Genomic DNA, 12,171 nt, shown 5'->3' with positions numbered 1-12,171 from the left:
GTGCCCATGGTTCACAGACAGATGGAGATCCATGAAAGGTTCACTTTGGGGTTGCATCCAGGGAGCATGTGGGACTTTGATCACCTGGAGTGCTATAGGCCTAAGCACCAAAGATGGAGACTCATAGCTGAAGACCACTGATGCTAGGAGCTTAATTGGACCTCTCACTCCAAGTCCTCACATATGGCTTCTCCAAGTGATGTGGAAATCATAGAATAAAAAATGGACTTCCAGAAGGAGTCTTGGTCCCAAAGTAGGTGCTCAAAAGGTCCCTTATGACACAGAATCAACAGTCACACAAAGCCTTCCTGTCACTATAACAGGTCAATCACAGGACCAGATCAAGGCAAAGGGTCTTTATAGGCACGGACACCAGGGGTTGTGGTTTATCAGGGACTGTTAGAGGGACTGTCACATTATTGGCATGGTGAAGTGCTGTCAGACTTTAACTTCTGTCTTAGTTAGGGTATTACTGCTGTGAACAGACACAGTGACCACAGCAACTCTTATAAAGGACAGCATTTAATTGGTGTTTGTTTACAGGTTCAGAGGTTCAGTCCATTATCATCATGATGAGAAGCATGAAGCATCCAGGCAGACATGGCACTGGAGAAACTGAGAGTTCTACCTCTCGTTCTGAAGGCAGTTAGAAGAAGACTGGCTCCCTTGTGTTATAAGTCTCACTGCTCACCCCCACAGTGACACACTTCCTCCAACAAGGTCATACCTCCTAATAGGGCCACTCCCGGGGCCAAGTATATTCAAACCACCACAATCACCTCATTTATTTTTCATTGTGAGTATGTTATGTATTTGCACATTGTGTAAAAATACACATGCCAAGGAATTCATGGAAGTTAGACAGGTTACCTGGTGTCCTTCAGGTAACCAGTTCCCTACTGGTTCCCTATTGACTTGGAGCTCTGGGTTTTAGCTAGATTATTGGTTAACAAACCTTAGCAATCCTCTTATCTCATCACCACCAGCACCCACCATGCTGTAGTTGAAGACACATGTAAGAAGAGCTGAGTTTTAGCATGGGTGCTGGAAACCAGAACTCAGGTCTCTGTGCTTGTACAGCAAGTGCAACCACTGAACCATCTCCTCAGCCCTATCTGTCCATAATATATTGATTAAATATAGAAACTCAGGTACCAAAGGTCTAGTACAGTCTCCTGGCTTCCCACCCTTTAGCTGTCCTCACCAATGGACTTAACCTCTCTGCATCTCAAAGCTCTCAAATCATACTAATGTCCTTGCATGGAAAGTAAGGTCAAAGGAAATGTTGTGAAATGCCCAGGACATAGTAAATGTTGAATAAATGTTAATTATTATTATGCACTGGGATAATGAAGTCATTGAAAAATTAACTGTTAAAAATTAAAAATTGGGAAAAACAGCAGAACTAAGAAAAATGATTCAGAGCTCCAAGTGCTCTGTCTGCCCAGTCACCTAGCCATCTCTTCTAAGGAACTCACAGGAACTGCACAGCCATCGCAGACATCAAAACTATCTCTGAAAAGCCTTGACCCTTTCTCCGCGGTTAGTAGACCAGTTGGTGGGATGGTTTGATAACCAGAGCTATGTTGTTCTTTCTCTATATCTTCCCCAGTCTGAGGGCTACAAATGGCACGTGCAGAGGATAAATTCTCCCAGGAATATCAAAGATGCTCTGGGATTCCAAAGCTCAGACTTTCTGTTCCCTCAGAGCTTCGGCCTGCCCATCTGCACCAGAACAGAATAGAGCCCTGAGCCAGTTGGCTTTAAAGAAAAGCTGTGAAATGCAATTTCAGGCAGTGGTGATCTGGGTTTCTCAGCTCATTCACCCCTTGCAAAGGTGCCCCGACTCTGTCAACACCACTTTCCCTTTGCGGAAAAATGTGTGACGGCGGAAAAGATGGATTGTTTTCATAAGGGAAGTTAGAGCAACATCAAGTCCTGAGAGTTGAGGTTTCTACCTTCCTACTTCTTTTCTGAAAAATCAATATATCGTTCCCTCTTGCTCCCCCAAGCTCACCTCAAGGTCTCCTAAGTGTCCCCAATATTAGCCTGGGATTGGGGTGATCTCTCTGCTCACACAAAAGAAATGAGAAACTCTGTGTCTACAGATTAGTTTCTCAAGAGAGGCAATTACTCGAAACTTCAGGAAATGTCAAGTATGAATACCTGGCAATTTTGTTGGCTTTGATGGCTTGCTTGACTTAAAGCACTCATTAGGTGGGGCTGGAATATTTTTGCAGCATTTCAACTTGAAGAATTTTTAGCACCATGCTTGAAACTGGGTTCAGCTGGGGAGGAAGAGACAAGGACAGAGTCATTCTAGAGAGCATACTCAGATCATCTGCTGGGGACACCCTGGAATTTACCCATCTCTGACCACTGATAGTTATAGAGGCCACAGGCAGAGAGAAAATGTGGGCACTGCTCAATGAGTGAAGAAAGGTTGTCAGGAATGACTTTTCTAAATTTAAGTCACTGGCTGAAAATCCTTTCCTATGGCCAACATCTAACAAAGTAGGGACCAAGGAGATGGTGCAGTACATAAGAGCATTTACTCTGCAAGGGCGAGGATCTGAGTTCATATCTCCAGCACACATAAAAAGAAATAGCCAGACCTCGTGGTTACAGTGCCTATAACCATGGCACTCTGGGGAAGACAGATGAATCCTAAGAGCTCTCTGTTCAACCAACCTAGCTGAAATGAAAAGCTTCTAGTTCTGTGAGAGACCTTATCTCAAGGCAATAGGGTAGAGCCCCATAGCAGAAGACACAAGATGTCCTGCTTTGGCTTCTCCATGGTGCTTATGCTGCCATGCACCCACACACCTACATTCATGTACCACATGCACCAAACCACACACACACACACACACACACACACACACACACACACACACACACACACACACACGGGGAAAGGAAGGAAGGAGAGAGGGAGGGAGGGGGAAAGAAGGAAGAGTTTAATGTGGGCTAATGTCAAAAAGAGCTAGAATTTCTTCCTGCTTTCTTCACTTGCTTGGTTTCTTTGGACAACTGATCCAAATGTCCAAGCCTCAATTTCCTCATCTGTAAAATAACAGGCTATGCTCATTTTTGTTCTCTCTCACTACCTAGGTCATTCCCAAACCTTTGAACCCACCATTCTCACTCCCCAGAATCATTCTCCATCTTTCTTTTCACCTTGACTGAGCTCAAGTATCTGCTACATAGTATCACGATCTGAGAGTTTCCTGTGTATTGCTGTGTGTCAACTTGTTTGTTTGTTTATTTGTTTGTTTATTTACTCATTTATTTTGTCTTCTTTCACTCTATCATCTCCATGACAGAAGGATATGTGTTCATTTTGCTAATTCCCATGTCTTCAGCACTTTGCGCAGCGTCTATCTTTGGACAAATGAATGGATGAATCAAGACTGAATGAATGAATGAATGACAACCTGTCACACTCACCAAGCACATACCTTGTGCTGGGTACTGTTCTCCTTGTGAAAACTGTAACAGTTCTTTCATCTGAAATCAACCTCATGAAGTGGATGCTCTTATTAACCTCATTTCATGAAGAAGGGAACCAAACCACAAAGCAATTGAAAAATTTGCCTCAAATCTGTGAGCCAGTAAGTAACAGAGCCAGGCTGGAACCCCAGAGCAGTCCCACTCCAGACCCCACATACTTGGCTATTGGATGTCCAAAGTCATTAGTGCAATAAGGACCTACAGACTGATTTCCAAGAAACTCTAATTGTATGTGATTAAGTCAGAGCAAGCAAGGACCAGAAGGCAGTCTTTTGATCTAGACACCCTTTCCCAGCCTCTGCCTTCAACTCTATGTCTGCACACAGCCTCCCTATGCCCACTGTGTGCCTTCTCATTAACATCATCAGTGTGTAGCCGTTTACAGGCTATTTCCACTCTAAGTGGAGACCCTGACTGTCTGCAATGCCAATTTGTGCCCACCTTCAGCCCAGGCACGGGTCATTGCCTGCAAATATAGATGCTAAATACTTGGTGGAAAGATTTCCGAATGAATAAAACATTTTGAAATGCTCTTGAAGAGAACACAACAAAGCTGTTTAATAAAAGAGGGCTATTAAGTGCAAAAATGCTTACAGAGCAAGCACAAATCAATAGAAGTGTTCTTTGCCTTAACAAGCCAAATGCTTCATGTGTCCCCACCACTGGGCCTTTGCACATGCTGTTTCCTTTATTGAAATGCCATCTCCTTCCACAGGTTTTCCCTCTTTACCTCCCTGTTTGTCCCTTGATCTCAGCTTGAACATCATCACCACCTCAGAAATGTGTTTTCTGGTCACTGCTCCCAGCTTCTCCTTCCGAGCACATGCTATAACCCGACTTTATGCATTTTTCTTCTACAGCTCTTTGGCCAATGTTTTTCTCCATTAGTGAATTCCAAGATTGATTAAAGCAAAATAGACAACATCTGTCTCATTCAACATCTCTTCACCATATGCAATCACAGGTTCTTAAAAGTATTACTGAAAAATAGTAGTAAATAAATTAATAAATTTTAAAATTGAATGCACAAACTTTTGGGATATCAGGCTTACAAATACAAACCGTTTTTTAAAAGGTGATGCTTTCTGAGGTAGGGTCTTCATGGAGTGCACACTCACTACTGTTCTCTGTCAGGTACAATGAGTAGACCCCCAACCCCTTGGAATAAATATTACTAAATGATAATCTACAGCACGAACCTTGATCCTGGGCTAATATAACCAGCACTCTGCTATATCCAAGTGATTCAGGAACAAGAGTGGCACAGACTTAAACAGAATAATAGTTGGTAGTGAGAGGATATTGAGCAGCTGAGATGAACACTGTACGTTCAATTGTTGGAAATGTAAATTAGTAAAACCACTTTACAGTTAGTTCTCATTATCTAATATAGAAGATGTGCACTGTACGCTTATGTATTTGTACACCTGATCACCAGCCAATCAGAAGCATGGAAGGTTGTGAAATCCTTAAGAGTAGAGCCCTGTTGTAGGACCTGAGTCTCAGGGAAGACTCCGATGCCTAAGAGGCAGGCCTTATGTTCTACTGTGTCTCTGCTTCCCTACGTCAACCACAAAGTGATCTGCTACCTCATGATCTCATGACTGTGGCTTAAACTGTGAGCTAAAATAAACCATTCCTCAGTAAAGTTGTTTCTTGTCTGGTGTCTGGCCACTGTAAGAATAACTACAGCTAAGTATCCTAAAATAATTATGCACTTCTGTATGTGCTACCCAGTAAAATCTCACACAGATGTGCTTCTCAGTGAGAGTCATAATGAAATATGAACTAACATACTCATAATGGGGAAATCCTGAAATAAAAGTGCTGGAAGGAGGGAGAGAGGGAGGGAGAGAGGGGGAGGGGCAGAGACAGAGACAGAAAGAGAGAGACTAAAGAATAAACTCTATGTAATATATACATAAATTATACTAAGTTGATACAATGCTACGAACTCCAAGCATTGACATAGCTGGGCCTCAAAAACACAGTGCTGAGTAACAATAAGAAAGAATGGGATGGACTCAGATACTGACTGGGGAGGAGCAACAGCAGCAAACATCACCCTGGGGTGACTCTGGTTACCCCTAGAGAAAGAGGGGAGGGGAAACAGTGGCTTTGGAGCTATGTCAAGACTGATTTCACCTCTGCCTACAGTGCCATTCCTTTTTTATAAAGCAATGAACCAAATATAAGAAAATGTTCAAATGCCCCAAGTTTCAGGACAAGTGCACCAGGCTGTGTGGGTGTGCTTGAAGAAAAAGGGTTCTCTGTGTGAACTACTGCATGGTTTGCCTTGCATGTGCAGGGTCTTGTCGTGGTAATGTTTTCAATGGCTATCGAGAAAGAAGAAATGGGAGGAGGAGAGGAGATAAGGGAATGAGAGCAAGGTGTGGGATGATGGGAAGAAAGGGAAGAGGAAGAGCTAGAGAGAGAGAGAGAGAGAGGGAGAGAGAGAGAGAGAGAGAGAGAGAGAGAGAGAGAGAGAGAGAGAGAGAGAGAGAGAGAGAGATTCTGGCTTTGTTCCTAGACCTCTGACAAAGGACATAGCTCTCTGTGACCCTCATTTGCAAGCAAGACTGACAGTGTCCAGAGTTGATTGTAAGAATGAATGAGAATCATTTTTATCTAAATAACTTTCAGACATCACTCATGCAGTTATTGCTTTTGGATTATTCCCTAATGCCTTTCTTTTTTTCTTCCATTTTTATTAAATTGAGTATTTCTTATTTACATCTCAAATGTTATTCCCTTTCCCAGTTTCCTGTCCACCAACTCCCTAACTCCTCCCCACTTTCTATATGGGTGTTCCCCTCCCCATCCACTCCCCATTACCACCCCTCCAACAACCCCCTACACCGGGGGTCTTTCTAAATGCATCTTATTCAGGGAAATTCATGTTTATAAAACTGATCAGAGATTGTGTGTGTGTGTGTGTGTGTGTACATGTGTTAATGTATTTTAAACACCCATCTCCCATCTGATCCTAGGAACAAGAATATTTTGCTATTACTTGAACAAAACTCATTCATGTGTGTGTGTGTGTGACATATTAGTATATATCAATTATTTATTGGCTGTGATTATCCTAAGGGAAAAGGATTAGATAACTAGAAAACACAAATAGAAGAGAAATGTCTATGTCTTTGTGATTGTTTTTAAGTATCCCCAATGTATGTTGATCACTTGCTCCAAAAATCAATATGATTCACTTTAAAATTAATGTGAAGGTTATCCTTAAATGCACTTAAAAGGAGGTTCTAAAATCTAAATTCCATAAAGGTTATTAAAAGGTCGTGCTGGGGAAGGTGTAGCCAAGTGGAAGGGCGTGTGTAGAAACCCTGGATTCTATGCCCAACACCATAACAAGGAAGGGATGCAGCTCAAGCCTGGAGGCGACAACATCATAACCCCTATTGCAATACCCACTTGTCTTGTTGCTGTTATAAATTGTCTAGGGTGGGAAGGGAGGGTTAATTTTGGGATCACACTTTCAAGGTACAACCTGTCACGGAGGGAAAGTGACGGCAGCAGAAGCATGAAGCTGCTGGTCATACAACATCCATAGTTAGGAAGTAGAGAGAGATGAGTACTAATACTCCACTGGCTTTTTCCTTTGTATTCATCCAGGACAACAATCTGAGGAGCAGTGCCACCCATGTTTAAGATGGGTTTTCCCATCTCAATTAATCCTCTATAGGTATGCCCAGAAGCTTGTCTCCTGGGTGATTCCAGATGACCCAGTTGGTAATCAGCATTAACTTTCACTCCCATATTTCCACAGTCAGGGATCCAGCCTCATATCCACTCTAGGATAATGTCAGCATCACTTTGATGGTTGCCTGAAGCACAAATAAACCACAACCTGAGTATATATTCAGATTGTGTCCAGCTGTTTGATTGTGTGGTTAGTGGGCTGAGTGTCCCCCAGAAACGCTCATGTGACATCTATGGGTGAGCTCCAGAAACCTCAAGCCGAAGGCCATAATCATCTTTGCCTTGGGGATAACTTTGATTCTCTTCTCTCCACAGCAAATATCTTGACAGTCATCATCCTCTCTCAACTGGTAGCCAGAAGACAGAAGTCCTCCTACAACTATCTTCTGGCACTTGCTGCTGCCGACATCTTGGTCCTCTTTTTCATCGTCTTTGTGGATTTCTTGTTAGAAGACTTCATTTTGACCATGCAGATGCCTCCGATCCCTGACAAGATCATAGAAGTGCTAGAGTTCTCCTCCATCCACACTTCTATTTGGATTACAGTCCCCTTAACAGTTGATAGGTATATCGCAGTCTGTCACCCACTCAAATACCACACAGTTTCCTACCCAGCCAGGACCCGGAAAGTCATTCTGAGTGTTTATATTACCTGCTTCCTGACTAGCATCCCCTACTACTGGTGGCCTAACATCTGGACTGAAGACTACATCAGTACCTCCATGCATCATGTCCTTGTCTGGATCCACTGCTTCACCGTGTACCTGGTGCCCTGCTCCATCTTCTTCATCTTGAACTCAATCATTGTGTACAAGCTTAGGAGAAAGAGTAATTTCCGCCTCCGTGGCTATTCCACTGGCAAGACCACTGCCATCTTGTTTACCATCACCTCCATCTTTGCTACCCTCTGGGCCCCCCGCATCATCATGATTCTCTACCACCTCTACGGAGCACCCATCCAGAACCCTTGGCTGGTCCACATTATGTTGGATGTTGCCAACATGCTGGCTCTTCTGAACACAGCCATCAACTTCTTCCTCTACTGCTTCATCAGCAAGCGCTTCCGTACCATGGCAGCTGCTACACTCAAGGCCTTGTTCAAGTGCCAGAAGCAGCCTGTACAGTTCTACACCAACCATAACTTTTCCATAACAAGTAGTCCCTGGATCTCACCAGCAAACTCACACTGCATCAAAATGTTGGTGTACCAGTATGACAAACATGGGAAGCCTATAAAAGTATCCCCGTGACCCCACAGGGCTGGCACTTGTGCCTGCGTGTAATCTGTTTCCAGAAGAGAGGGTATCCCATCCTCTGGTTGAACAGCTCTCCTTAAGAGTGCTAACCTGATTTCCAGTCTCCACAGACTGAGCCGCTCTCAGACTGGCAGATGAGAAGAAATGGAAGAGAAGAAAGGAGAGCATGAATCTTGGTGTTTTAGGGGTTTTTTTCTTCTTTTTTATGCACTCATTTTCACAAAATCACACTGACAGCCAAAGTTCCTGCTGGCTTGAAGACACCATTGGCACTTATAAATGCCATCATATTGTGACCAATAAAGACCATGGTAGAGAAGTAATTAGTGCTGGTACCATCCATAGTCACTAGGAACCAGCCACTCATGTGTGTGGTCCATCCAGCCACCATGGTGTGTAGCTGAGCCACAATCTTCTTCCAAGAGTTGAGGTCACCCATCATATCCCTGTGCCATTGTCAGCAGCTAACAGGGCTGACTGATTTTGGGATTCTTTTCAAAGGTGCCCTTCGTCCTAGACAGAGTTGTGGTCTCCAAGTGGCCCTGGCAACTCTGGCTGCAGAAGACAACATGGGGAAAGGGACGTGTCACATCCCATCCAAACTCCTGCTGTGCCGGAATGTCTATGGGGAGGCTCCAAACCAACATGACTATGTCCCTTAGACTTGGGGTCTAAGGTGTAGTTTTCTATTTGCCATATTGTATAGATTTTATGTCTCCTCTAAAACAAAGACCCTGCCCTGGTGTGTGGGGGGAAAGGAGAAATTCTTGAGCCCAGAAAAACAAAAAATCAAGCCCACTCTTGCCACTGTTTCGATTCATCACCATATCAGCTGTTTGCGATCCTTGCATTCAAAATCATCTTGCTGTGGCACTATACACGCCTCCTGGAGAAGCCTTTTATGTGTCAAGTTGTTATTCCTGCTCCTTGCTTGCTCAAGCCCTCACCTATATCGCTTTACTTGAAGTGACTTCTTAACTGGAGATACTAGTCGGGAGGTTAGAAAACTGCAGCTCTTCTGGAGGGAAGGGAGTGTATAGCACCCACCAAAACCCAGCTGGCATTGCTGTGTAAGACCCAAAGTACAAACAAACTGGAGGGGTGGTTGTGCCAACCACTGCTATGTCCTTTGATGTAAGTAGCTGAGTCAGGAAGGGGTGCCAGTTATCAGTAAAGCTGTTTAACTTGGATGCTTCAAAGATACTAAAATTTATTATTTTCCCCTTTCCTGTTCAAGTTAAGAAGAAATCTCGGATGTGGATAGGGGCTTCCCTGAGAGTGTAGACATATAAAACACAGGTATAGACACAACTATACTAAACTGTTATGTGGTGTGCTTTAAAAGGATGTCCACACTAGAGTTCCTCTCATTTTATTTCTGCCCCTTTTCAAGATATCTGAAACCATCCCTGGTTTAGAAGAAATCCTCTAAAATGATTTTTGAAATTGCATAATATTGGTGCCAAACTAAACAGAGTCACCTGAAACACTTGGTTTGATTTGTCCTGCATTTTCTCTCTAAGTTGGAGGGCATGTCCCTATCACCTTAAGGGGTTCTGCAACAAAGGAATGGGAAGGAAAGACCCCTGAAGCAACACGAGTCCCAAACTTCCACCAGGGCCATTCAATACTAACCCAGTGCAATCGGAGGCTGTATTGTTCCTATCCCTGTTAAATGGCTTATGGGAGAGTCTCGCCAAACCCAGTAGTTAGATTCTGAAGTCAGTACAAAAGTGAATGACCTTATGGGGCTGTGGTTCCTGTGGTTCCCCAGGGAAAATGACCTTTGAACATCCAGGAAGTTGCATTTTGCTCCAGCATTGGGATGGGTTGCCGGTACTTTGATTGAAGATAATACAGATGTTTAGGGGGTGTGTCCTATTATTGTGAAGTATCTGAGAACATCAGGACTACCTGGATACAGGAAGCCACACCCACTGAAAAGTCTGCAGAAGTTACTCACGTAAGAGATGATCTAAGTTCTAGCATCCATCTCGCTTGCTCCCCAGAGCATATACTCCATGAGCGAAATGTGAGCAAATCCTCCACATCTCTTGAATCGCATTTCTTTCTTTTTCTCCCCAAGCATGTGAAATTGAATGTATGTTCATTAGCTGTGTGTATGATACAATTCCATTGCACTTCCCCCCGTAAGTAAACATTAACCAAAGGCTACCTACGCCGAGTATATATTATGTGTGTGTGCTTATTTATTTTTTAAAATGCATATCTCTGAAAATGTTAGTTTGAGCTATAGATAAATGATTCAAAGTGCAATATCTATAAAGGTTAAGCAATTCCTTTTTGAGAATGTACACAAGATGAACAACAGTGAGTCTCTGACTCTCAATGCTGCCTGCTCTGTGTTTTTTAATTGTATGTAAAACAATTAATTATTTAAAGCTGGGTGTGTACTGGGAATGCTTTCTCCAGACACTCATTTATGACTTTTCGTAGCAGGAGAGGTTCTATTAGTAGGTATGGCAGCATCTCTTTCTTCTGACTACATTCCTATTTCTCTAAGCAATTTTTCAAACTAATCCATAGAAGCACTCCAGAGAGTTGCTGTATCTTCTGTTTAAAATACACATGGATACCCTTTTGGTTAGGTTGCTATATATCATAGCCTATATATGTATATATGTATACATATGTATGTATGTATATATATACTAAAGTTTAAGATTTTAAGATTTCAGGAAAATATTCATTTATTATTGATATTAATAATAACAAGCAATGATGAAGATGCTTTCATTTTAACTTTAAAAATTGTAAGCCTTTTCTTTCAGGCCAGGTTTGGAAGATGAAGCCCGTCACATAAACAGCTGCTGCTAAGGGCAAACACCTTAGCCTGGGTTTTTGTGGTGCTTCTTTCAAAGACTGTTCATTATCACCTCCATTGCTGTATGATTTGTGTCCTTGGACATGGTTGACAGTGCCACACATGTACATGCTGAGTCTTTTTCTTAGCAACTGGAAGCCTGGGGAAAGAGATAAGGGGGACAGCAGACAAACCATAAGAGATAAGCCATGTGAATGAATGAACATCCCTGTTCCAACCACCTTGCAATAGGAAAGGGTTATTTTGCACAGATGGTGTCTACTTGTCCAATGTGGGGAACCCTTTGGAAATGCATTAATGACTCTAATGTTGACGACTACTACTGTTCTGAGGTTACCACCGAAAAACAGTAAATGTTCATATTTTCTTAAATAGATAATATATTGTGTTTGGACTAGTTTGTATTCTAATAAATTCTAATATGGTGCACACTTGGTGTTTGCTATTTGCATATATGTTCAACCAACTGCAGAATGCTGGTTTTTATTCATATTATTTTTAATTGATAAATCATAATTGTATACAGGTATGGAGTGCAGTGTGATGTTTTGATATGTGTATTAAATGTGCAATGATTAAACCGAGCAAATTAACACATGGCCTCACTTCTGTATTTTACTGAGACATTTGAAACTTACCTATGTGTCTATTTTGAAGTTTACATTATTTGGGTTAGAGAACTTCTTCTAGGGAACAAGTTTTAAACGTTTCTTCGTCTTATTGAATTTTTGTACCTTCTGGTCAACAACTCCCCAATTCTTGGCCCCCGCTTCCCCAACCTTCCAATAACATACTCTACTTTTATGGGCTCAATGGTTTTTTTGGGGGGGGGGTTGGTTT

General features: G+C 42.5%; 1 protein-coding gene and 1 long non-coding RNA gene across 2 annotated transcripts in view; one reads left to right on the top strand and one right to left on the bottom strand.

The window, feature by feature from the left end:
• Gpr139 (G protein-coupled receptor 139) overlaps positions 1–11,926 on the top strand; it is a 44,467-nt gene extending 32,541 nt beyond the window's left edge. The window contains exon 2 of the mRNA NM_001024241.2: positions 7,546–11,926. Within this exon, the coding sequence (NP_001019412.1) occupies positions 7,546–8,480 (935 nt within the window). The 3' untranslated portion in view covers positions 8,481–11,926. The remainder of the gene's footprint in view (positions 1–7,545) is intronic.
• The window catches only part of LOC102550985 (uncharacterized), a 148,258-nt gene continuing 147,317 nt past the window's right edge, over positions 11,231–12,171 (bottom strand). Inside the window, exon 5 of the long non-coding RNA XR_010063143.1 lies at positions 11,231–11,470. This is a non-coding gene — a long non-coding RNA (uncharacterized LOC102550985). The remainder of the gene's footprint in view (positions 11,471–12,171) is intronic.

The sequence above is a fragment of the Rattus norvegicus genome, chromosome 1 (genome assembly GCF_036323735.1).
Source record: "Rattus norvegicus strain BN/NHsdMcwi chromosome 1, GRCr8, whole genome shotgun sequence".
NCBI classification, from domain to species: Eukaryota; Metazoa; Chordata; class Mammalia; order Rodentia; family Muridae; genus Rattus; species Rattus norvegicus.
This window is presented reverse-complemented; position numbering and strand designations above follow the sequence as displayed.